Here is a 27429-nt window from a genome sequence, read left to right as displayed (position 1 = left end):
GTTTTTCTGGTAACTACTGATTGCAGTCTGAAGTACATATGAGTAAGTTCTCTACTGGACAGCAAATCTTTGAGTGTAATTGTGATACTGCAGCACAGGCAAGCGTTATCTTCGGTGAAAATGTGGTTTTATTTTACCAGAAAATATTAAACAGATCAAGAGGGACTTGGGAACTTGGCTGAGGACCTGGGCTTGCTCAGTCTCCTCAGACTTTGTTTTTGATTTGTGCTCACTCTTTGTCTCCCTTTTCATCTGCTGTACTGTACATTCTTTCTGTTCTGTCCCTATTTGTGCTAGAATGCCTTCTCGGGGTTTAGTTTGAAGGGAGTGGTAGGGAAAGGCATTTCTCACCCTCATCTTGAAATCAAGGAAGTTGATGAGTGTAGGGTTTTTGCGAGTGATTCCTTTGATCTCTGGAAAAAATATGAAGCCCCACAGATTTGCAAACTGTGGGCTATCTTTTTGTAACATTATGGAACTTCTATGAAGTCATTTGTAGGGCAGCACACAACTTCATGCAGAGGAACGCACTGACTTGAAATAGATAATCGTGACATGCAGGTATTGTCACCTTTTTCTGCTCCATGTGCTGAAAGCCTAATTGTAGTAAGAGTTGGTGCTTTTAAAGCCTGCCAACACAAGTGGACAGTGGAATTCTTCTGTTCATACCTTGTGGGAGCTGTGGGAGGAGAGGGAAAAGAATGACAAAAGTTATCCATTGCCTGTCAAGAATCATAGAATCACCAAGGTTGGAAAAGACCTCCAATATCATCCAGTCCAACTGCCCACCTATCACCAACATTTCCCACCAAACCGTGCCCCTCAGTACAACATCTAAATGGTTCTTGAACACCTCCAAGGTTGGTGACTCCACCACTTCCCTGGGCAGCCCGTTCCAATGCCTGACCACTCTTTCTGAGAAGTTGTTATTCCTAATGTCTAACCCAAATCTGTCCTGGTGCAACTTGAGGCCATCCCCTTCAGTCCTATCATAGGACACAGGAGAAGAGGCTGACCCCCATTTTGCTGCAGCCTCCATTCAGGTAGTTGCAGAGAGCAATGTTGTCTCCCCAGGGGCTCCTCCAGACTTAACAATCCCAGTTCCCTCAGCCACTCCTCATAAGAGGAAACAAATCCATTGCAGCAGATTTTCTAAATGTTCTTTCCCATTGCTGTGCCTCCAGAAGTCATCAACACATTTCTTACTGACTTACTATTTTTCATAGAGGTTGGGGGGTAAACGGACAGTGACAGTCTCAATGTACTGATCAAAGGCAAATGAGTTTTTGTGTGCTTACACAAGTCTTATTTATCATAGTGAAATATTTGTTTAGGGCATGAATCAGGTGTTCACTTCTACCAGGAAATGTATTTTGCAAACATAATCCAGAGTTTTGAAATCTGATTTTCTGTGAATCTGAGTTTTAGCTGAAGCTGGGGAAAGAGCACAGAAGCCTTTTATGTCCAGGCATCCAGGTACTGCAAAATACTGTTTCCTCTCAATGCCTGTTCAGGATAATCTCATTGTCCAGTAGAGGGAGTGCACACTGCATGTTCGACATTTTTCTCTACACTACCTTTGTCCAAAGCCAGCCATCATCTCAGTCTGTGTGTCCAGGTAAACTTAACAGCAGAACACTAGAGACACTTTGAGTTAGTTCTTGACTATTTAAATGAATTATTGTAGAAGAACAATTGTAATTATTGGCTGAGATTGGTATTTTAATAGAAATGCCTTTTTCTCAAGACTTCATTCTTCTGTTGGAATAACTTGCTGATGGCTAAAATGTTCATTCAATTTCTTTTTCCTGATTAGAAATAGTTCTATTTGTTAATATCTTCTCCCTCCTTTCTTCGAATCCTAAACTTTTTTCTTTTTGGTGTTTGATTTGCAGCTGATTAGACACACAAGGTCTTCCAATTTTGACAGTTATTTAGAGCACAAGCCCCTCATTTAAAATACACGCAGTACTGTTCATTTACATGTCTTGCATAACGAATTGTCCCTTTGGATAATACTGGAAGTTCTCACATAATTAATAGAAATATAGCTCAGCTCACTGGCTATGTTTTGTACATGAGACTATATTTATTTCTTATGTAATTGCCTTTGGGAAGCCATAAAGGTTTAATACTCAAACTGACTGAAACTTAACCAGATATAGCTAGTAGGCAATAGGATGTGAGAAACATCCTGCTCTTCTGTCTGTCAGCAGTGTGGTCATTTACCAGGCCTATTATACTTTGTATTTTTAATTTCAAGTCATACTAACAACCAGGAACACATAACCTTTCATTAACTGTCTTCATTACTTTTTGTTTCACCTATCCTTATCTTCTGTCAAATATAAATGTATGCTTGGATCTTGATTTATTCGTGTACTTAATTTTATCCATGTGAAACATCTGGTTGGATTCAATAACGTCATTAATAATTAGACTGGGAGGAGGCTGTCCTTGTGTAGTCCAGTACCCGATCAGAGCCCTAAACCCTACTGCAATACAACCTGGACTTTTTCCTGAAAGAACAATATCAGAAAACTTTTACAAATATTGTTTACAGGTTAAATATTTCATGGTCATGGTTTGCTCTTAAAATATTTTACTACACAGTAAGATTAAAATTTTACTACGTAATCAATTAAGCCATGAGCTCTACCAATGGGTTACAAAACCATTGCTGCTGTTTTCCCCCCCATATCTTCAACTACAGCTTGGCATTTTCTCAATGCTAATGAGTTATTTCTGTGTAATCATTTTATAACTTTATGAGCAGCTCTTCTTTAAGTCTGTCTTTTAGTTGGATCGAAGGCAAGGACTATTTTCTTTCTATAGCCATAGAGAATCTAGTCCAGCTGCTTTCTTCCTGCCTTCCAGGTTTGTGTAACAGCTTCTTGTGCTTACACCCTCATTTCTTCCTCTTCGTTCTATAGAAGCTGCTTCTGGGGAGTAAGTGTAAGTCACTGTCATTATCCCCACATGATGCCTTTAAATTGCACACAAAAACAAACTCTTAACAGAGTGGCCCTTTAAAGAATCAGAAGTTTTAACATTGTGGTTGATTAACTTGATGTTTGTTGTTGTTATGTTCTATGTAGCTTAAGAGAACTCTAGGAATATTTGATAATTAAATCAGTATCACACCTAAAGATTATATGCAGTATACACCTAAAGACTGTAAAATCAGCATTACACCTGAGTCCAAGTAGGTATATTTCATCATGTTCTGTGTTCAGAATAAATAAAGCTTTAATGATGTTTGTATGGTCTAAGTAGTACATCAGACAACACTTGAATTTTGTTTAGCTAGCATTTATCTAAAGAACCAGGTCAACAGTGGCTGTGAAACAGAATATTCAGATTCCTCTCCTCCCTGTTTTCACCTTCAGACAATATCTATTTTTATATATGAAATGTCTTTCTCAATCTCTTCTCAGCAAAAAGGCTTTTTCTGTTTTCTTGAGCCTTACTGGGATATAGGTGTGATGTAAAACACTGTAAAATTAACTCTCAGAATATTCCTATCCAGTTTAAAGTGTTTCATCAGCTAGTTCGTTCTGCTTCTTTTCGTTCTCTTCTCTAGAGCTGAGTTGCTGTGTTATATTTTCTGCTTTGCAGTGGCTATGCAGCCTGCTGCTGTTAGGAAGTTATTAAAAATATCTTGTTATGCAGATCTAGTCATGAATTCTTGAAGTTGTCACTGTGGTGACCTCTGATCCCTATCTGATTCGCAGGTCGCACAATGCAATTTGGAGCTCTTCTAATAGAGTGTAAAATAAAGCAGGGTGTCTATATCATCAAGTTAACCCTTATGTTAAGTGTTTAAGTTTTCCAGGCTGAAGGGTCATCTCCCTTGATTCATCTTTCAATACTGAACAATGTATGTTCAGATATAAATTTGCTTCCTGCTTTTTATCCGTCCTACCTTACAAAGGGAAAGTGTGCATTGAAGTGAATAGAATGTGTTTGTGAAGTTCAGTAAAGGTGCATTGCTGAATATGTATATTTATTTGTAAAAAAGGGGAAAAAATAGGCTTGGAACTCTACTTAGTGAATTTATTATAGTAACTCACTTAAATCCAGCTGGTGCAGTAACACTAAAATAAAGATGCTTATATCAATGACATCTTTGTGCCTAGAATCTACTATTGGGAATATACATAAGGTTATCTATGTCTTGCATGGACTGTTTTGCTGACTTGTTGCCTGTAATAAATCAGGTTTGTTTATCTCAGGTTTATATTCATCTGTAAGAAATACAAAATCTGAAATAATTTTTAACAAATATGTAGTTAAAATGTGATCCTGGAAGTAAGCTGTGATTTAGTTCCTGCTTCTGTGTGTGTGCAGACTGCATAACAAAATGTAGACACATATATACGTTGGTGGTGGATACCAAGGCTTAGCAGCACGAGTTTGATCCTGTCAAAGCAATAGGTGGTAATCTGTCAAATGCAGTAGGACTTATTGCATCACTGAGTGCTAATGGGAATCTTGTTATGCCACATCTTAGATGAAAATCACTTTTCTTAAAGTTCTGTAACAATAATGACTACTGGTAAGATATTTAATTTTTTTTGCATCTTTAATACTTTTATCATGTGTAGTCCTCTGAGTCATAAAGGGATTGAATAATTCAAAACATAACTTAAAATATTATATTCTTCATCTCATAAAGAGCTTGGACCAGCTGAAAAGCACTGGGAGAAGCTTCTCTTTGGAGGAAAGAAGCAGCAGGTGTTTTTGCTTTCCCTTTGACATATCGGGCCACAAGGCAACTTTTTGGTCCAGGAATGGGTATGGTCTGTCCTGCACCTCACTGCTACAGCCTTTAACAATGGCTCTGAACAATACTGCCTGTACCTGCATGCAGGGAACAGCATACAGATAAAAATATGTGGCTGGAATGGAGAAGGGAGGAGCTGGTTAAGCATAGTGTCTGTTAAAGGTAATGATGTAACCTTGACAGTGGATATATGGCAGCTGCTTTCTTACTTGACAAAATTGAGGGTTCTCCTGCATGTTACAATCTGTTCTACATATGTTGCTGTCTGAATATGGACCCTAAACAAGATTTCTTGTTGCTTGGTTTGTGGATTCTGTAGCTTTGTTGGCTTCATCACACCTCAGTCTTCAAACCTGCAAACCTTCCCCTATATGTTAAGATGAATGAAAAACTGCAGGCTCTTTCTGGAGTTTCTTTACTCACAGAAAGCCATGAGGTAACAATAAACCAAGTTTGGTTTTTGAGGCCCCGGTAAGGTGAATAACACTATTTTACTCTTTCCTTTTCTTTTGTTAAATTTCATCTGTTCCATAATTCTGAAATAATTGCAAATGAAATTCTGCCAGGTATTTCTTATGTGTTATGCAGTTACCAAATGCACTTCTTAGCAGGTAGGTCTGTACAGGTCCCCATCTAACTCAGTAAATTCAGGTTGTGAAGGTGTAATTATGAAGTTCAGTCTTTACTCAATTGGAGAACTTGGAAACTGATGGAGTGAGATACATTAGCTCATCTCCCAGTGTGGCTGATAAACTGGATGGAAAAAAATGAACAGGAAACTATTTGGGAAGAGAAAAGAAGGCTCTGAGGTGACCACATAGCAGCCTGTCAGTATCTAAAGGGAAGCTACAAGAAGTAAGGAGACAGACTCTTCAGCAGGGTCTGTTGTGATACTTGATTGCTGCCAGGCTAGCAGAACCACAGAATTGTAGGGGCTGGAAGGGACCTCTAGAGGTCATTGAGTCCAGCCCCCCTGCTGTATGGGTGGGCACCCAGGAGTGTCTTGAATGTCTCCAGAGAAGGATGGGCACCCAGGAGTGTCTTGAATGTTTCCAGAGGAGAGTCCACAGCCTCCCTGGTCAGCCTGTCCCAGAGCTGCCACCCTCACTGTGAAGAAGTTCCTTTGCGTATTGGTGTAGAACTTGCTGTGCTCCAGCAGCAGTGTCCATAGTACTCCGCCTAAGTTGATGTTACAGTAAGTAAAAGTATCCAGTCCTTTTCTGGGTTGCCTTTAAAAATGCTTTAAGCTTAACACAACTACTTGTGAACCACTCTAATAGAAAGACTGGGAGTAACGCTGTGGTAAAATTACCTGTATGGTGGAGGCCAAGTTTATTATGTGCACAATGTGAAAGAGATTACATCTTTTCCTTCCAGTATGTTTTCTAATGTGTCTTTCAGAGTCTCATGGTAATTCTGCAAAGCTGGCTGAAAATTTCTGTTCCACCATTGTGCATTGGTCAGTCAATTTTTAGCAGTTGTAGAAGCATCATTGCCTCGAACTCTGTGCGGACTCACAGAGTAGGAGAAATGATTTCAAACTTAGAGAGTAGATTTAGGTTGGATATAAGGAAAAAGTCTTTTACAGTGTGAGTGGTGAGGCACTGGCACAGGTTGCCCAGAGATGTAGTGGATGCCCCATCCCTGGAGACTTTCAAGGCCAGGCTGGGTCAGACCCTGGGCAGCCTGATCTGGCTGTGGTGTCCCTGTTCATTGCAGGGGAGTTGGACTAGATGGCCTTTAAAGGTCTCTTTCAACTCTCAGGATTCTATGATTGTGTGAATCCATGAAATAGTGTACTGTTAGTGTGTGTGTGTGTGTATATTTGTATGCTTACTGTGCAATAAGGTATAGTGCCTGAAGTAACTACAGTGACCACATTGGAGAGATACGTTCCAGTGCTTTGAAAAGGTTTATTTTTATGTAAATATTACATGAAAGCATTCAAAGAACCAATGCACACTACAATCAGTTGCTTCACTACAAATGAAACACAGGTATCAAATGTAGGTGATCAGCAGAGATTTTGTTAGGAGGCTTATATTTTTACACTGAAGAACTTTATTAACGTTAATAATGAAAGGTAGCAGACATCTGTTTAAGCTCTCTGGAACTCATGGAAGGAAAGCTGTTAGGGGTTCTTTGGTACTTTAAGTAAAACTGTTATGCTTACCTTGAATGCAGTATTTTTTTTCTATGAAAATCCAGTATTATGCAAGAGATCTCAGCTTTTCTAATATACTTTCTTAAGGCTTTGGTGATTTATAGAAGTCTGAGTGGTGGGGTATGAAATACATCTGAGGATGTATCTTCAGTTGTTACTGCTAAAGAAATACAAATTTGCTTTGCAATATCTTCAGATAATGAGGTTAAATGCACCTGTTTATCAGAGTAACTATTGTTCTCTGTGAAACTCTAAATGCATATAGGTGGACTTATTTCTCAACAACGACTCATTAAGAATAAAGGTCTTGCACCTTGAGATCTACTGGTATTTTCTGAATAAATCTATGTGGGTCTTTCTTAAAATCCAAAAACTTGTCTTCTAGGATTCAGCAACACAGTAATGATTGAGGTTTTGTGCAATGTGCATCACCACCATTGTTCAGTGTCATAAAATGGTTTGGGTTGGAAGAGACATTAAAGCCCACTCAGCCCTGACCCCCCTCCTGTGGGTTGGGTGCCCCCCACCAGCTCAGGCTGCCCGAGACCCATCCAACATGGCATTGAGCACCTCCAGGGATGGGGTACCCACTGCTCTCTGGGCACCCTATGCCAGGGATTCGTCTGTACCCACTCCAGCAGCTCAGCATTCTTCTTGTGTTAGGGACCCCAGGACCCGTGTCCAAGCTCTGTTTAACACTGACCAGAATGAGAAGGCTTTGATACAAGTCTTGAGTGACCCCCAAGCTTGCACCACTAGGACAATGATAATGCTCACAGGCTATTGTTAGCATACAGTGCTCCACAGGAAATCTGCTTTTGCTGGATAGTTCTTATTGCTAAAGCAGTTTGCAGCAATATACGCCAGTTCAGCACTAACTTCTTGGGCTTAAACCCTTTAAGTATTTCTGCTAACTTCTGGAAATTATGAAATAATGTAAAAAGTGCATTCCTGAATAAAAGTCAGATTGTCCCAGTAGCCTATGTGCTGTTGAGCAATTACAAGTAGAATGAGCAGTGATACTTTTACTGGTAGACATAAAATGTCATTTGCCTGGACCACATATCTTGATTTGTAGTCATAAAGATTTGAATTTATGCTCAAATCACAGAGCAGAGTGGAGGGATTGTGTGTGGGTGTCCCTATAAATATAACTTTTGTGTTTCATTCAGGAAAAACTCAAGCACAATTCTGAAATCTGTCATTTTGACAGCATTTATTTACTTGTTACTTTTCATCCTATACTGGATAATATAAAAGGATGGAAAAGAAGGAGGAACTTTTAAAAGTCCTTCGGTGCAGGATACGTTGTTTGATTATTCGATTTCTACTGCTGGTACTGAAGAAATTATTTTTATGCACTCCGTGTTTGGTTGCATAGAATATCCCCAAATTTCATTTCAGATGACTGAAGTATGTTTTGTGTTGTGGTCGAATAAAAAATGTACTTGCTTAAGGTTGCCCCTTTAGCTGGGCTCTGTGGTGATAAATATTCTGATTCCCTAACCTGAAATCTTCTGCCTCTAGAAAAAATATTTAGTTGGCTTTGAGTAGGTGCACATGAGATATTGGCATGGTGGAATAATTTGCAAGATCTTCCACTGAGGGTATTAGCATATAAATAGCAGATGCAATGACGACCATCACAGCTGAGTACATTTAATTTTTAGTTTATAAGATAGAATGGGTTTTTAAATGCATAGCCATCAAGCCTGCTGAAAGACAAATGAAGTTTAGAGTTCACTTGTCTGAGGAAGCCTTACATCATTTTTTTTTAAAAAAAAAGGGAAACAGACACGCATAAAACTGAACAAAAGTGATTTCTTGGGTGAAAAGTAATTGAGATTGCAAACCAAGTTAATTAGACCATGCCAAATTTATTTAATGGTCCCAGCTGTAGTTTGCAAGTGGTGTTTTAGTAAGTAGATAGGACTTCTTCGTGTGCTATCTTTTCTTTTTCTAAAATAATTAGTGAATGCTGAACATCTACTCCTATAAACTGATTGCATTGTATTTCAGTCATTTTATTGCTTAATTTAACTATGATTGCAGAGGCCCAGAGTTTTTAAATCCTCTTAATAGAAAGTAACAATCAATTTGTATAAAACTGGGAAGAGGACCAAAGGCTTTCCCTTGCGTATTTTAATGTGGTATATGGTGGGTGAAGATTTTGTGCTGTTTTAATTAATTTATTTATATATTATTGCAGGGGAGTTGGACTAGTTGGCCCTCAGAGGTCTCTTCAACCCTAAGGATTCTATGATTCTATTTATTTAGATTTGTTACTAGTTGGGATGACTGAGCAAGACATTTAACTGAATCTCTGGTTGTGCTGAGCTACACTAACCACTGGGCTCCTGGAATGATGACTCCAAAGTAGAAGATAGGATTGCATTTCTGTTGGCATACCATATCTGTTTTCAGTTGTGGGTGTTTTTCTTTCTAGGTGCAGACTGGGTAGGAAACATCTGTTGATCTTCAAGTTTTTCAGTGAGTTACGGAACAAGTGGCTTGATTGTGCTTTGTCACTGTGAGTATAGAGCAGTTTAACATCAAGCTGAAAATCTTTCCATCAGACATGGTGAGCAGTAGATGTGCACGTAGCCTCCCATGTCTGGGCATCTGTTTGGTCTTCCTTCAGCTGACTGTCCTGTAGCACTACAGGGAAAGCGTTGGTTCACCTTCTGTCTTACAAGCCTGCCCAACTAAGTTAGGGACTTCCCTCGTGTCACCTGGTAATTGGAATGGATTTGAGAACAGGATATTTTTTTCCCCACATTACTTAACAGCTTATTTAGAAACAACTAGTTGCATAGCTGCTTAGAGTTGTTTAGTTCTGTGTACTGCAAGAAAATCTTTTCCTTCTAGTATTTATCACTTGAGCTTATACTTTATTCTTCTCCCAGTATAGAACACTAGAAATGGTGTAGTATTTTTCTTTTACCAAGCTTGTTTTTTCACATTTGTGAGTGCCTAACCACTCATTCCTAAGGGATTGTGACTTACTTATTCTGCCACAAAAAAAAAAAAAATTGTCTTAAATATGTATTTCAATGGTTGGTTGTTCATGGCAATTGCCTGAAAAGCTTATCTGTAGTGGGAAAGTGAATAATAAGTGGATGAACTTTCAAACAGCATCTGTAGAGTTTGCTGTGGAACTTTGTTCGTGGTTGAAAAGTGGAATTGGAGGGGGGGAAAAAAAAGACACGTTTCTGACCAATGCTGTTGCTCACAAACTCTCCTCCTTTCACTTTGTGGAAGTGGAATGGAACAAAACAGCATCGGTGGGATGGCTCTGAAGTACTGCTGGAGTCGCATCAATTGAGATGGAAACTACCCACTGCCACTGTGCGACTTCTTGAATCTCCGCTGGTGATGACTTTTATATTTGAGAGCAAAAAGGATAAATAAGTTGTCTTGTTAAAGGTGTTATCAAAATAAAGATTTTATGTCTGTTTGAATTAAAAAGGGGACTTAATTCTTGAAAGTTAGCTAAGCAGTTAATTTTATTTTTTTTACAGGAAATCTAAATTTAATAGGAGACCCGAGTGAGATTCAAGGGTGTGAACAATAAGCATAATATTTTATGAAAATGACCCCCATATTTAAAATCTGGCATTATATGTTATGCATTGTAGCACCAAGTCCACATCTACCTTTTAGAAAATTAAAACACATAAATTCTGTTTAGTGTTTGATATGCAGTGCACTAGCTGAAAGCCATAATGCCCCTAAAACCTTGGGTTGCTTTTCACCTTTCATAAATTCCTGGGTAGATTCTATACAAAAAATAATTTTCAGCTCCGTGGCTCATTGTTATTCAAACTTGATTGATCGTCGTCATTTACTCAGTGAGGAAGTTAAGTGCTCCTGTCATTTCCGCAGAGTATAATTGGGACGTTTCACAGGTCAGCGGCAGTGACAGGTTTCCCTTTTGATTAGTGTTAGACTGATAACAAAAATTACAGTTTCCTATGATTAATGTTTTCTATAGTACTTGAATGCACAGTTCATGGATTATACCTAAACAAAGTGAATTTGCATCTGATTATGCCTTCTCTCCGTCGGGCTGTTCACGTGCTTTAAAGTTTGAGAGCATGCAGGTAATACAGGAAAGTTGCTTCCAATGCAGTTTTCAAGTAGGGGTTAGCAAAGCACACTGTATTTTAGTATATGATGTATGGAGATCTGTGTCTCCAATAGCACGTGGAAAAAGTAAGAGGGAATTTCAGCTACAGATAGAATTCTTGTGGATACTTTCTGATCCTCTCAGATTGCCATGCACTCGAATGTTTATATTATCCTTGCAGATACCTCAGGTCTACTAAGCTAAGTGCTCCATCTGAATTGAGTTTTCTTCTGCTAGTTTGTCATTATTTCTCAGTTCCTTATACTTGTTGCTGTTGAGGCGTATACAGACTACTAAGTAAAAGCTAGGGAAATGTAAAACAGAAAATAACAGTGTAGGGTGAAAGTTGTTCTGCTTTTACACCACGGAACAAAGCTGTAGGCTAAGGTCATCCATTGCAAGTTTGGGCTTGGTTTGATCTTTTTTTAATATCTAAATGAGAAGTGGAACCTGCATATGGAGAATTAAATGTTGCCGTGTTTCTAGCTGGAGACATAGTAATGGGTGTTATTGCCAAACGTCATTAAATTACCAGATGCTCTTCTTTCTCATGTTGTGCCTTTGCAAGTTTTAGTGGTAGAATATTTCACCCTTTTTTTTTTTTCTTTTTCATTAGAATTCTGTTTTGATTTCTGCTGGAGATCAGATTCAGCACATGTCTGTCTTGGCCATGCCAGGTAGGGCCTGAATTGCATCCTTCCTTTAGATGAGAAGAAACGATGCAGTGGCACTCAAAGTAAGCGAGGATGTGGAATCCTCCACGTAGCCCAGCAAATCCCTGTCTGCCAATGGGAGGTAGTGATCATGGGGCTGTGTTGTGGGTGCTGCTTGTCTTTGGCAGCAGGCTTCTTTCAAACATGGTTATGCTGGGACTTTATTTTAAAATAAAGACTGCTTAGATATTCTCTGTGTGTGGTGGTGTGGTCTGGTAAATGTGCTCTGTTCTTCAAGAGAGTAAATCTTGTTTTCTTTTTCCTTTTTCATTCCACCTGGAACTGCAGATCTTTTTTAGATCCAAGTCTTCTTTTTTTTTTAAAGAAAAGGAAGAATCATACTTGAACCTTGTGCCATCCTTTCATTACAAGTGCATATTAATATCAATTATCTTTGCTTATTAGAAATGAGTTTCAATCCAGCTTGCAAGTAATACTGGAGAAGAAGTGCTGATTTTTATTTTTAAAATATGTTCAATAAATCAAATTGGTTTCTAGTTTTTCTGATTCAGAGTATATGTATGATTTGAAGGAACTCAGCTGTGACACACGATTAGAGTAGTGAATTAAATTGGGAAAATTCTGCTGCAGGCAAAACCTGTGGTATCCTCCTGTGTGTGTTCCATGAATAGTTGATATGAATATCAACGTGAGTCAGGTGTGGCAGGAGAAGCAAAAACACGGCTGAAAATAGTAAAAGTGATGCAATTCCTTATCCATAGCTTTGGCTTGTTGCAGTGAAGTTGAAATAAGTGATAGAGAGCTCTGTGGAAAGGTTGCTTTTTGTTAATACTCCCTTATTGCATCCTCAACTTATAAAAGTGCATGGGAAGCATACAATAATGTGCAAATCATGGTGGTGTTTATATATTTTTGGACAAGATCTTCAGCACAGGTGCCTTTTAATGTAGGCAACACTTGCTATTTCATATGTGTAGTTCTGATAGTACAGAACTACATGATTTGAAGTCTCATGGATTCTTGTACCTTTCACGTACTGTAGCAGAAATAAATCATTTTCAGGAGTGGAACAAACTTAAAACAAAGTGTAGAGGCTTGCTTGGCCATATACAGTAGTAGCTGGCTGAAATGAAATGTAGGAAGCCACTTATGTGCATTAATTGATCTGGTTAATTGGTAGAAACTCCATTTTTATATTCCAGCTTGTCAAGGATGTTTGAAAACTTCTTGTTTTTTAGGTTTTGTGTGTATGAATTTGTACTGTCAGTGTTGTTAGTGCTGCTGCAAAGCAACCCAGTGAAACACTAGCATACAGATGTAGCTGCGTGTTCTGACTTTGGTCAGTGTTAGCCATCCAGTCCATCAGGCTTCTGTCCCATTTGTCTGCTCTGTTTATGAACCCTTAAACTTTGTGATAGTAGGTAACATGCCATGGACTATTTGAGGGTAGCTGTATGAGTAAAATCAAACAAAGAAGAAGAGATAAGGCTTTAATCTGCTCATTAAGTCAAAACCTTCATGTTATTCTAAGATTTTTGGTTTTATTTTCTAATTCCACACTTTCTCAAGCTTCAGCAACTGCATCTGTTGTAATGGATAAAAGGGTCTTTAAAGAAGCCCTTAGGATAAAGTATGGCTTTAAAGATAAAATGTTAACCAAAGTTCTAATCTTAGATGAAGATTAAATACATAATTAGGGAAATACTTTTGACACAGAGAGCCTCAGTAGGGCTATCATGATATCTGTGAAATATATGCAGTGTAAAGGGAAATGAAAAGCTGTCTTTACATTTAAAAAAAATAATAATAATCTCTGTAGATGAAAGCTTCAGATGATGGTGATGATGACGATGATGATGAAGATGACTTTGTGGAGGTCCCTGAGAAGGAAGGTTATGAGCCCCACATTCCAGACCACCTGCGTAAGGAATATGGTGAGTTTGCCCAGCTGTGAAAGGCTTTATCCTTGCATGTTACTGCTGCACTAAAGTAAATAAACAGCCATTATGAAGTAATAAAGCGATCAGTGGTGTGGGTAATCTCTCTGGCTGCTATGAGGAAGTCGTTACATCGAAAGGGGAGCAGCAATTGGCTCTAGATAAACAAATACTTTCCAGGAGCAAGACCAACTGAGACTTGAAGCTAATTTTGTTCCATTGTGTCCCGTTGTAGTTTAGAGCCAGAAGCAGCACTGTGTATGTCTGCATGTGCCCTAAACACGGGGAATGGAGGGACTGCAAAGTAAAGGACCTGAATATTAGAAATATTGCTAACAGTCTGGTGAGATGGGATAAGTTTTCTCTCTTAATTAATAGCATTAAAGGCAGTTGGAGACGCACAGCTGCTTCCTCCCATGGAGTAGCCAACTTACAGCTCTGAAATTAGGCTTGTTGTTGGGTATTGCTATCACAAGACATTAAAAGGAGCTCAGCCTTTGAGCAGAGAATTTTAGCTTAAGCACGTACCAGAAGACAAAATATAATCTTGGTCTTGTCTGCTTTGTTTAAATGATGCAAGCCTTTTAATGTGTTCATTCTAAAGATTATTTATATAATATATATATATATATTAATGTGTTTCTGTGAAATTGAGTGAGGAGTAACTGAGGAATGTTCATCTCAGTTTAATTTCTGTGCACTACTCCTTGTCCTTTGTATGTCTGACTGGTTCAGTGTCTGCAGATTTGCAGCTCTGTGTAGCATTTTGTTTTAAGATTCAGAAGATTTCAGTTTGTTGTAGAGAAGAGGGTAGCTGTCATCATGATAGAGTTAAAAAAAAAAAAAAAAAACCTTGGACATTACAGTAAGTTTCTTGCTTGTACATTTCTCCATAGGTGGTTGTGTAAGGCTGGTGCTGTGTTCCCTTTTTCAATCCTGTTCATGCTTATTTTTCACTTATCTGCAGTTTACATCATAAAATTCAGGCTCTAGCTCTTTTCTGTATGTGTCAAATGCATCTTTTTGGTGAAACGAGGGTGTGTGTGTCTGTGTAAACCCAAGACAATGTGTCTCAAGTGACCATTCTGTTGTCTTCTGCTACCAAATTTGGTTACAGACAGCAAAAGATTTTCAGTAATGATAACCTGTAGTGACTGCAGTCAGCTTCAGGACATCTCCTGGTGTGACATCCTGCTAGGCACTCAGTCTGTTTTAACATATCTAGATTTAACGTATGAAGACATCTCGGTACCCTTGGACATAAGGCCTGTGCAGGCTGCACACCTGTCTGTTTTCCCCACCCAAGGGCTTGATTTAAAGGTGAATATCTTTGTTTCTCTGTACCTCTAAAAAGTGTGCAGCATATCTACTGCATATGGAGAACTGAGATTAAGCTATTGCCCTGGTGAGCAATGTTGCTTGGTTTGACTCTTAGTATATGTGTGTTGCTTGACACAATCTACAGGCACGTACTTTGTCCAACCAATAGTTGGGAAAGATGGTGTGCTGAGAAGCTGGGTGTGTTGAGATAGCACTGGGGTTGGAGAGTGGAATAGGAGCTGGGTGTATTCATTGAAAGTGATCACAGGGCAGTGGTGAAAGGCTGTAGGACACACACACACACACACAGCAACTGAGCAGCTTCTCTTCTTTCCTTTATGCTAAGAAGATACACTTCTTTGAGAAGAATGTTAACAGCACATGTTGGCTGTCCTAACTACCTTAGTCATGCAATGAACACTGAGTAAGTTCTCATTATTGCTAACAGTGGGAATGGCAACAACAACAAGAAAGAGTATAATGTAAGAAGGGGCTAGCAGCCTTCCAGATAGCTATGAGAAGTTTTTTATGTACGTATAATTAAGGAGAGTCATAAAACATTGTTGATTATAACAAATGAGCAAATGAGTTTAGTTATTACAAGCCTACCATAACTTACTGTCCATTCATCTCCCAGTAGCACTCCTGCTATTCCAGGATATTTTTTAAATGTATGTAAAATGCTTTAAAAGAATTCCCAATTTCTATTTCATAGAACCATAGAATCACAGAATGGCTTGGGTTGGAAGGGACCTCAAGGATCATGAAGCTCCAACCTCCCCCCCTCGCCACCACAGGCAGGGCTGCCACCCTCCACATTTAATACTAAACCAGGCTGCCCAGGGCCCCATCCAGCCTGGCCTGTTTAAACTATCGCTGATAGGAATACATCTTATAGTGAAGAACCCAATCAGAAAATGTTACCTATCTCTCAGTTTATATGCTTGCAGTTATGCGGGAACTAATGGTCACGGTTGGTTGTTCTTTATCAGGTATTTGTTGAAAATGGCATTTTGAATGAAATGAATCATTCCTGGTATTTCTGAAGGCGTTCAGGTTTTCTTGCTGTCATCAAAAGTTATTACCTAAGCTCCCAGTTCAGGAAGGAGTATCTATCCAGGCAGTTCTTTGCTTTTCTTGGTCCAACTTGTCATTTTCTAATTCAAAATCTATTTCAGGAGCCAGCATATAGCTTCTGCATAAGCAAAATGACTTTTATGCAATTACTTCTGGTCTGCATGAGTAAAACTGAGAGCTGTGCTTGCTCCTGAGCTGACTTCTGCATGTACTTTCCACAAGCAAAAACAAAGTAAGCATCCTGTTGGCCAGTTTTTTTTGTTTAGAAAAGTGCATTATCAAAATACACAAGAATGTATTGATTTAAATACAGTGTATTACCATGGAGAGTTGGGTATGTTAGATGGCCACATATCGAATTGAATGTCTTCCCTGTTTGACTGTAGTTATAGGGGCGACTTTAGAGTTATCTTAATGTAATCCAGTTGTTTTTTTGCTACGTGTTGTTAGTTCATGTTTAGTTTGTGAGGATTCTAAGCTAAAACAGCAGCCTTAATTGCAGCACCAGATCTTTCATGCAAAATAAATTCTCAGTGCTATGGAGAAGATGTGAACAATTCAAAGCATTTTTCTTGCGTTACTTTACCTGAACAAACCAGGAAAAGTGAACAGCTTCTCAGAAAAAGCTGTAAAACCTCCTGGTCATCCAAATTGATTGAAATATCACGTAGAATCATAGAATCATTAAGATTATTGATTTCAAAATCACTTTTATTTTCCTTCACTTCTCTTGGGAAAATGGAAGTATCCTACCAACAAGGTGCATTACAAGTCCAGGTGCTGTTTCTGATAATACATGCAGGCAGTTGTGGTTCTCGTGAGATCTGAATTTGTGAAAAATGATACTTAGACACAGGAGGTTTTGTATGCCAGGAACAAATGCAATACCTTTGAGTGTATGTATGTGCATGGAGTTGATCCCCGAAAGGATGGTGATATTTAATAGATGAACTGAGGATGGGTGCAGTTTGGGTGGAGAGAGAATTAAACAAGTCAATTTGAATTTCCATTTGTGTGATTAAATGTAAATTTGTTAAAAGAATTTAAGTGATTAGATAACTGAAGTATGAAGATATAACCCATTAAGGGTGTCATGCCAAATTAGCATTACCAGACTTTTAATGACCTCCCATTTGTATAATCCTTATTTACACTTGCACCTGATGTCTGCAACAGGCAAGAGACCAGCCATCCCGTGGTGCTACAGAGCCCTCTTCATGTCTTGTGCTGTTAAAGAGAAGTGCTGGACTGAAAAAGAATGCTATGGAAAAACTATATCATAGGGTTGCTCTGGTTCTCGTCTGTTGATGAGTAACTTCCACTTGTGTGTGTATGCCAACTACTTAAAAGGTGAGGTGTTCTTTACTTAAAAGCAAGCATCGAGGAGGGATAAAGTACTAACAAAGTTAGGAAGAAATGTTTTGCTTGGAGGGTGTTGTTGTGCTGGAACACCTCACAGAGGATGCTCACTCGTTGATTCTACAGCTGCATATTCTTCCAGTCCATGTTTTTATTGGTACACATGAAAATCTGGAAGTCATGGGGAAAAGGCACAAACCCTGTGCCTCTAGTGTTGAGTTTACATCTCCAAATACAGCACCTAAATGGATCTGAAATACTGAGTGAAAGGCTTGTTTTTACTGCTTATTCTTTCAGAAAAAGTTTAGTCTTTCTGTCCCCAGAACTATGGGTCCCTGGGGGTATTTGCAAAACTTACTGAAAACCATTTTGTGATGGTTTTATAAAATGATATAACTTTGATCAAGCCTGGGCTTCTATGGCAGAGAGCTTAATTTTCATGGCAATGATCATGGAGAAGATTTAAGTGCAGGATGAGTCAGTGAAAGTAAGGGAACACAGATGGAGGGTCAGTATGACAGCTCGTGTCATGAGCAAGTTACTGTGCTTCATACGGATTAGAAGGTGAGTTTATCTGGGGAAGGGTGTTGATCTGAGCCTCCTGAGGGAATTCTTCTAACAGGTGAAGAACATGGAGTTTTGCATGGAGGAACAGCTTCAGAACAGACCATGGGGAAATAAACCCACAGGCTTCATAGTGTGCAAAGCACAGCTCTTTGGAAATTGAATTTGAGAACTGGAACTACACTGTCACTGTGATTGTTTCGTGCTACTTCTTGTTAGGCTAAACAAGGACTTCTGGGTATTACTTGATTTCTTTATGGGGAAAACTCAGGTCAGGTTTTGTGAGGGAAGGACAAACAGTATTTAGTTATCCTCAACTTTCAGTAATCTGTGAAGTTTGGGTTCCTCTTTCCCAAATGTAAAAAATGCAGTTTGCACAGTTTCATTTCTCTCCCTAAACAGGACCCTACTACTTAGAATAACACCAATATTGTAATACTTTAAATCGAACATATTTCTTACATGTTTGAAATAATATGCATTGCTTTGCTGTAAATGTATAGGTAATAGAATCAGCAATGAAGTTAGGATCCTAGCCCTGATCTGCTATCATCAAATATGTAGTGAACAGTCTCGATTTTTCCTAGCAGATACAACATTAGGCATATGTAATTACAAGTTTACAGGTGAGTTTGCCTCATTATACTAGTATGTTTTGTATCTGTATACAGGCAAACACATGTCCTACTTATATGTAGCAGTAAAACTTTTGTAATGCAGCATCTGAAATGAAGATGACTGCACATTCATGGAAGAAAACCATTTCAAAAAAATACTTGTACGTTCATATAGAAGTATTTATTGTAGATGTTTCTTCTGATGCATCTGAATTGGTAAGTCTTGCAAACCCTTCCTCACTCTCAAGCAAGTTCGTTCCATGTAAATAAGTTTAATGGGAGATCTGACAAGACATGGGGTATGTGTGATTCCTGCTGAAGTTCTTAGAAACGAATGGTGACTGTACAGGATGCAGATAACACTTCTGAGTTGTTTTGCAGTATTGGTGTGCTTCACACGAGCTGTGCAATGGGCAGAGACTGCAGAACAATGAAGTGTAAAAGATCAGGATGTGAGGAATAGAAAGGTTTTAATCTGAGTGCTCCTGTTCAGATTTATTCTGATTCTTAACTATGATTTTAAAACATCGGTAAATAGGGTTAATTAATGAGGATTGTTGTTATAGCAAATTAACGTAGCCTGTAATTCCGATAAGGCAAACAAAATTCTGTATGTGATGTTAACAAACTTATGTAGTTAACAAACATTTGTTACTCTTTTCCTTTAATTTGGATTTCCAAAGCAGAATTCTAAAAGTTTTGGCTACATATAAATAACGTACATGCAGTACAGGGCTGCTGAGGCATCTCTTTTAGCTCTTTGAAACCTATGATTATCAGCTCCCCTCAACAACTTTTTCAAAGCATTATTTACATACATTAGTGTGCAGCTGACCATAAGATAAGTTCCCTTGGGTTGTGTGCGTGGTTTACCTGTGTTGGGAGAACATTTGCTGAAAGCACCTCTGGCATTTTAGCATCCTCCCTGAGCAGCTGCTGACAGCAATTTGTTTAGTGGTGTTTGAGTAGGATAAAAAACTGGATCTGCTACTCAATTTTAAGGTTAAGGAGGAAGTTTCCAATCACAATAAATGATAAATGCTTTAATCTCTGTTACCCTGTATGAATGCTTTTTAGATTTTGTTCATAGCAGCTATTTTTCTAATTGTTTTTTCTCACTTTAGAGTGCCTTTAATTAGTAATGGTACCATAAGCATCAGTTATCTGTCAGGGATTGCTTACATAATTCAAAGCCTCATCCTATATGAGTAACAGCACCTTCAGAGATAATGAAATTTTCCTACCACATCATTACCTATGTTAATTTTGTTCATGCACGTGTTTGTGCAAGAGGGACAGCAGAACTGATCTGAAACCTTGAGTTATTTGGAAGCTGTCCCAAAAAGCTGGTTGAAAAGGACCACAATGCTCATCCAGTTTCAACCCCCTGCTATGTGCAGGGTTGCCAACCACCAGCCCAGGCTGCCCAGAGCCACATCCAGCCTGGCCTTGAATGCCTGCAGGGATGGGGCATCCACAGCCTCCTTGGGCAACCTGTTCCAGTGTGTCACCACCCTCTGCGTGAAAAATACATGCAGGATTTTTCATTATGAGCACAGCACATAAATATTGTCCCCGAATTTTCCTGCTAGTTTTGGAATGTGTCTCTACCAATACAAATCACGCGCATATGGCCTAAGATTCAACAAATAGGAAACAAAAATTACTGTATTTTTTCAGGAAAGTTGAAGTCTGTAATACTTGTTTATATTCTGTCTCCGTTCTTTCAATTAAACTGAAGTGAATGTGGAGTAGCTAGATTTCGTCTAAATCCACACAGCTGAGGAAACCCATGCTTGCTCTTTCTCTAAATTTTCACTGAGGGGCTTTTATCTCCCCTAATCCCACCATTTCTGTCAGGACGTAATCTCTTTCTCAAATTTACATTTTAATTACAAGGCCAGCTGAACTAGCTAAAATCAATAATGTCAGCATTCAGCAGCCTAACTTCGGCTGAAACCCCAGCCTCTCTCTTTCCTTCTATCGATTTGTCTTGTGAATACGCTCTACTTTATTGCTTCAAGCAAATAGATGCCATTTGGTCAATTTAAACAAAAAAGGGGACTTAAACATTTTTATGATTCTTTCTAAAAGCTGCCAGTGGGACAGTTTGAAGCCAGGTACTGTGCTCGTGTTAATAAATACACAGAACAGCAGAATTCTTAAGAGGAATTTTACTTGTAAAGCTGCACTTAATTCCATCCATGCATTAAAAACAAAGCAACAGAAAAACCCACCCTGACATTGGGCACCATTGAGATGGCAGTGTCTGCATGGTGGCTCTTCATCTCGTTAGCAAGAACTAATTTTATAAACAGATTAAAACAATCCACGGTCGGGGTGGTGTTAGCGGCGTGGCGATGTATTTACTTTTAGCTGTTTTGCTGTTAATGGTTTAAAATAAGAAATCAATGGGAAAAATAGTTTTTCTTGTAGCTCTTAAGAATTCTTGTATCGATCTTTTGAGTGTGATTTTATCTAATTGTCAACTTGTCCATTTATCTCTCTCTGTGCCTCTGCTGTCCCCTGCTGAACAAAATCAGTGCATTAGTGAGTGGGCAACTGTGCTTCCATACATATGACAGGAAAAAAATTGAATGGAGCTAGGGTTGTCTGAGAACTTCTGGTGTATGGGCACATATCTCTCTGAAGAGGAATCGAGATGTGGTGAGAGATGCACACCTGTTAGCTTTGATTTAAAGATTATCTATATACAGAGTACTCATGCTCTGAAAGCCTTTGCTTTAAACAATCCTTTGCAGAAAGATTCTTGTTCCTTAACAAAAACAAAACAAAAGTCATTTTAAGTGCTAGATACAATCTAAGCAATTCTACATTACAGATACAGTCTGCCACATATTTTTTCTGAGCTAACCTTGTTCACGCCAAAGGTTGTGTTTACTTGTAATGGTTTTTAACACAGAGGGAAGTTTGCTCATCTAAATCCTGACAGAGTCTTTCGGGTTAATTCTGTCTCACTTTGATCATTTTGATACAAAGCACCCTAGAAGGGCTTTTTGCCTTTCACACGATGACAGAAGCTGAGATGCAGTCCTATCCTTCCACCTTACCTGTTAAATACATTCAAGCTTATTCCCTTCAGTGAAATGTTAAGTTTTGAGACAAAACACTTCTGTGGAGGTTCCATCAACCCTTATGAATGGCAAGTCTACAGCCTAATAAACATCAGGAGATCATTTCTTTAAAGCCTTATTGAGTTTGGGAAGCGAAGTTAGGTAGCAAAGTGAACGTGACGCATTCTTTGCTTTCATTAGAGGAGGTGATGTGAGGATGACTGATTAAGGAAGGAGCATTGGTATGCTCATCAGTGGCATCACCAGCTGTGAGAAGGCCGTGTCTGTCTGCAGCTGGCCGGCCTGCAAGGCTTTCACAGGACAGTATGGGTAAGGTCCATCCCTGTGTTCTGTTGTCACACTTGAGGTTTGCTGAAGAGTTTGGCCTCATGGTCTCAAGTTATGAAATGTTTAATTACTGATGATTAAGTGGTGTACAGGATATGCTCAGTATGTATTTTGTTATTGCAGATATTTAAGGGAAAGGAAGCATGCAGTTGGCCTTGCATATCTCCTCTAACATATTTTGGGATGTACACCTAGATGGTCTCTGGCAAATACCATGTGAACTTTTCCTTTTCTAGTTGTTATCTTCTGAAATATTTGATGACTAAGTAAAGCAAAGCAAGATTACTTATAGATACAGCTTCAGGGCTGAGGGCTTTGCTTGCTGGAAGTGAACAGAAGGAAGAGACAGAAGGAACATCCCAGATCAACAGTGGCTGAAACTTGTTGGGTGAATGCAGGTTTCTTTTTCCTAAGATGGCTGAGGTGTTTCACTCAAAACTTTGGTCTGAAACTATGACTACTTCTGGTTGATATTTTTTGGGTAGATGTCATTTCAATCTCTTCTTTTATGAAAAAGCATCCTGGAAGGGAAAATATTTTCTGTTACATCGGTGTGAGGGATCACATCTCCCCATTTCAGCTGCTGTTGGCTGAAAAGTTCTTGTTACTGCTGCCAGCTAATAGAGTTGCTTCTCTAGTTCAGCTGGTAGCAGCATGTGCTATTCAACTGCTTGGTCTGTTTAATTGCATCATTACAGTCCATACCGACTGGCTAATCGAGCTGTATAAAGTGATTAAGTCGCCCCACCACTGAGCTGCTGCTGCTGAACTCTGCCTGAAGCTGCCTCGCAGTGGGTTTGTTCCTCAGGTGTCACTCATGTGTTTATTGTCCCTTCAGAGTACTCTGTGGCTGTACTGCTGTGCTTCTTAGATGGTTTATCTTCACACGTTGTGTATTTTAGTATCTGTGAAAGAAGGAAGTTCTCTAGATGATTCTGTTTGGGGATGTATTTAGGAACTGAAACTGAATTGTTATTTGATACAGTGTAATAGCTCCTTGCTTCCACTTTACCTTGATGTAACCTTGAGTATAGAAATGACGTGTTAGTAAGCTACTGTGACACTGGAAACCTGCATACAGAAAGCAGTATCACATTTGAAGGTAACATATATTAAAATCCCTTTTTTTTCTAGACCAAGTAATGTCATTCTTTGCTGTCACATGATGTCACAAGAATTTAAAAGTTGGCTTGCTGTAGTTAGCTACTCAGTATTCTGTTTCAAAATAAGAAAATGTTGCAGGCAGAAATACCACTGTCTATGAATGGGATTGATATCTAATGTGAATTGAAAAGACAGCCCCTTTACAAGTAATGGCGTTATGATCTGCTTTAGCCCTGCTAAAAAAAAAAGCAGTGTGGAGGGTAGGGGAAATGAACCCTCTGCTCATCACTGATTTATTTTTCAGGCCTTGAGCCCCAGTCACCACCAAAAGCACCAGCAAGGAAGGCCCCTGCAGGACCAACTCCGCTCAGCTCCTGTGCCCGGCTGAACAGGAATGAAGATGAACTCGATCCAACCTGTGCAGCTGCAACACTGAAGCTTATCAGAGACAAACTACCAAAGTTAACACCTCCACAGGCCAGGTTATTTTTATTCAAATTCTTAGGATCCATAGGAACCCCTTGGTCTTACTTGTTTTTATTAATAAAGAAAGCAGAAAGATTGCAGAAACTGAGCATACTAAAGGTTCAGGCTGTCTTGTTTCCATTTTAAAGGTACAACTATTTTGCTCAGATGTATATTTACTGCTTAAAATTTGGGAGTTTGTTAGTGATTGCTTTGGACTCTTAAGGAATATTTTACTAATCACTTGGTTTAGGTTTAATTTGGTGTGAATGGCCTCAGTGTATCCTTTGGGATGGGAGGAGGGGAAAAAAAACAAGACTGTAAAGGCAGTCGTAGTCCTAGATCTAAGTTAACGTTAGGGTTGATATGAAAACAGAGGAAAAACTTGTGGTCATTGTTGTTCTCTCTTGACTTTTCATTGTTTTACTCCAGTGAGTCTGCAACTACTGAGCCAGCAGCTTTGGAAGAGCCTGACAGTAAGAGAAGAAAACTAGAAGAGGAAAGAGCTAAAGCTCCCCTCATGCCTTTTGGGTTAGATCTTCACTACTGGGGACAGGATCAGCCAAGTGCTGGGAAGATTCTCAAGTAAATGTTCTTTCTCTTTTAAGATAAATTAAACAAATACATAGATTTACTTGTACTCAGAGGTCACACAGTGGGGTGACTGCTATTTCTTTTGATAATTACTTTTCTTCTTTCCCTTGTGTTGTGGGACCCATAAACAAAGTCAGAAATTCTACCTCAAAAGGGTATTTGTTTTGAGAAGTTGTGGTACTAATTAAATATCCTTTGATGCTTCAAAGCACATTTTTTTCTGCTCTTTTCATGTTTGTGTATTACTTGCATTATGGCAGCACTTCAATTTAAATTGGTACTTTATTATGCAAAGTATTCTGCAGGTCCATAATAGGCAATCCCTCTGCTGAAGACTTCACAGTCTAAATAAATAACAGACAAGGTAGGAGGAAGACAAGGTTGGTGTCAGGTATTTTTCCTGACTGTACAGAGTGGTAACTGAGGAAACTGAAATGCTTGTTCAGTCACACAAGGAATAAGTGGCAGTTGCAGGATTTGTATTTTGATCTCTCGCTTGTCCCTTGTCTGGGAAGGTTCTGTGTTCTTTAGAGATGAAGCACTGCTGGTTTGAGAAAAGCTCTAGCAATGCTGGGGGAGCAGATTGTAGGTATGCTTCAGAACTTATTTCTAGCCGTTTGTTTTTAAAGCCCATTTTTAGTACTAGTATTTTTATATGAATGTTGGGCTGCAAAGTCTTTACTCTGTGTATAAATTCCATTTAAGTCCACCAGGAATTTCCTATCAGTGTGTACCATGCTTAGCTAGAAAATGGCAAAAAGCACTGACTGGCTTGCAAATCAAACTTGTGTGTTCTCAGCAGTGCTATTTTAACTTAGTTTGTTTCCTTACCAAAGCGAATAAATTAAAAACTCTGTAATCATAATGTAGACTAGAGTAACGATGGTATATGAACAAACTGTAAATGGTGCTGCAGTGTGAACCCGAGGACAGTACCATCATTCATTGGAAACTGAGGAACGCTGGTTTTCATGACAGGTTGTTCTTCCCTGCCAGTGTTTCATGTAACATTATTCTTCTTTATTTCACTTCTTCACAATAGCTAGGAAAATGTTCACCCTGTGGAAATCAGCCTAATTTGCTGGTTGCCAGTGCCTTTTCAGGATAATACCCTCTCAGTATATTCCTTCCTGAGCAAAGGAAAAAGAAGAAAGATTGGCTCCTGTACTTGATATAAGGTGCTGAATATATTTTAAATTATTGAAAGTCAGTGAAATTTGATACATAATAGTGCTTTAACAGATACTCCAAGCTTTGATTTTTGTCTGGTTAGGTGTAACCAGCCTATAAACTGGTTAAGATTTCAGCAAGGCTTTAAGAAGCATTTGACTTTGATGATGCCAAAAAGGTAGTAAGGCCTTATTTTACATTGCAAATGAGTTATTCAAGTCATAAGTGAAATCAAAAGCATATTTCACTGCCTGTCTGCCTTGTGCTGTACTGTTTTATTTTTATGCTTCTCAATAAAATAGAGGGCATACTTCTGAACCTTATGGTCTATAACTACAGATATGCCAATCTAACCAAAGATAATTTAAGTAATCCTGCACACACAATACCATTGACCCTTGGATGTAAAACGTATTTATTGAAAAAGTAAAACAGTCATTGACCAACTCCTTCAACTTCTCTGTCTTACAGAGATGCTAGAAAAAAGCCACAGTAGTCTACCAACAGTAGACAACAATGGAGTGTGTATGGGATTTGAATCTTTTAAATCTGAAGTGGCAGTCTTTCCCCTTCACTTATTTAACACTACACTTCACAACAGCATGTATGAGAAATTAACACTTTAAAATGTAGGTTGTAAGACTTGCTGTGAGAAAGATGGTTTTCCAAATCATCTTGAGCTGGTGAACGTAACCATGTGTTACTGTAACCCACAGTTCGGGCTGTACTATTTTTCCCACTTCAGCCTTCACTTGCAACACCAATTAAGTTAAGAACTGTTCATAAGATTGTTCTACTGTGTAGAGATTACTGTGCTAGCTTAACCAACTGGTTTTGGAAAGCATGTGCCTTCCAGACTGATCTACCTCTTCCTCGAGTTAGAGATCTTAGGGTGATTGCTCATAGGCTGAGAGCAAATGAGCTGGTACAGCTCACCCTAGCCTGTTTCTGATACTTGAGTTAGCTCGTTTACTACTTGCTTGAGGATCTCTGTGTACATCACACTGCTTTAGAATTGATATTTACCCAAGTTTTTGCTAGGCTTCCCATTAGTAATAAATTTTGAATGAATGTGTGGAAAGAGAACAATGTTTCAAATAGCTGGACTTTCTTTCAGATTCCTCTTAACTGTGGCTTGTCATTTATATCTCCTATTGTGTTGATAGAGGATTTAATGGAAATTTTATACCTGTTATTTGTTTAGATCAATAACATTCAGTAGGGTGATGATCTGTTCCTCTACTCATCTCTCTTCTGTCATGCAAAGTTCTTGAGTTTTTCCTTTTCAAAATGTTGCTTAAATTATAACAATAGGAAATCTGAAAATGTTGGGGTTTAGCACCACTTTATTCTTTTCTCCACTGCAATGAATGTGGAGAGGAAGTATTGTATATGGTAATAATAGCGTGTTTGAATGTGTAGGATTCGGTCCTTAAAGTCCAGTTCCAAACACTAATCAATGCTCTATAGAGGAAAACATAGTTTTAATTCCCTTCAGATTCGTGGAATATAGACTGTAACAGGAAGAAGTAAAAATATTAATAGATTTTCCTCTTGACTGTATAGTATATGGCAGGTTAGAATTTTTCTGGCACAAATGAGGTAGGTGTGATGACAAAATTGTTGGACGGGAGGAATCTCTTTAACGAGGATTCTCCTTATTGAACATTTTTTTCCCTCATGATTTGGCAAACCATAGAATGGCTTCAGAATTACTTAATCTCTTAACCTAGCTGTGATCTGATGACATAATTTTAAATGGTGAGCTAGTGCATTAAAAACAGTGGCTATATCTGTTACGGATTGCTTGATTCAGATGAGTTTCTTCCATTTACTGTTACATGTCATTTGCTGAAAACTTGCTTAGATAAAATTCACCCTAACTCTTCAGCTCCCCTGAAGTCTTTGTTAAACTGTTGGCTTGTATACTTTGCTGATTTCCCATTGCAATGGGAAATCCAGTTTTCACATATATACGTCTGCCATCCACAAAAGGCAAAGTCACCAGCAGTATGATATACTGTCAGAGGTATAATCATTGCATCCT

At 38.7% G+C, this 27429-nt stretch overlaps 1 protein-coding gene across 2 annotated transcripts in view; it reads left to right on the top strand.

Annotated features, from left to right (window-relative positions):
- UVSSA (UV stimulated scaffold protein A) overlaps positions 1 to 27429 on the top strand; it is a 48347-nt gene that overhangs the window by 9520 nt on the left and 11398 nt on the right. For both annotated transcript variants that reach the window (XR_210671.5, NM_001396435.1), the window contains 3 exon segments: positions 13573 to 13687; positions 23458 to 23635; positions 24051 to 24203. Coding sequence is in view for 1 of the 2 variants with exons in the window: in NM_001396435.1 (NP_001383364.1) it covers positions 13573 to 13687; positions 23458 to 23635; positions 24051 to 24203 (446 nt within the window). In the remaining variant the exon portion in view is untranslated.

This window comes from Gallus gallus, chromosome 4 (assembly GCF_016699485.2).
Source record: "Gallus gallus isolate bGalGal1 chromosome 4, bGalGal1.mat.broiler.GRCg7b, whole genome shotgun sequence".
Classification (NCBI taxonomy): Eukaryota; Metazoa; Chordata; class Aves; order Galliformes; family Phasianidae; genus Gallus; species Gallus gallus.
Note: the sequence above shows the minus strand (reverse complement) of the source record. Positions and strands in the feature narration are given on the sequence as shown.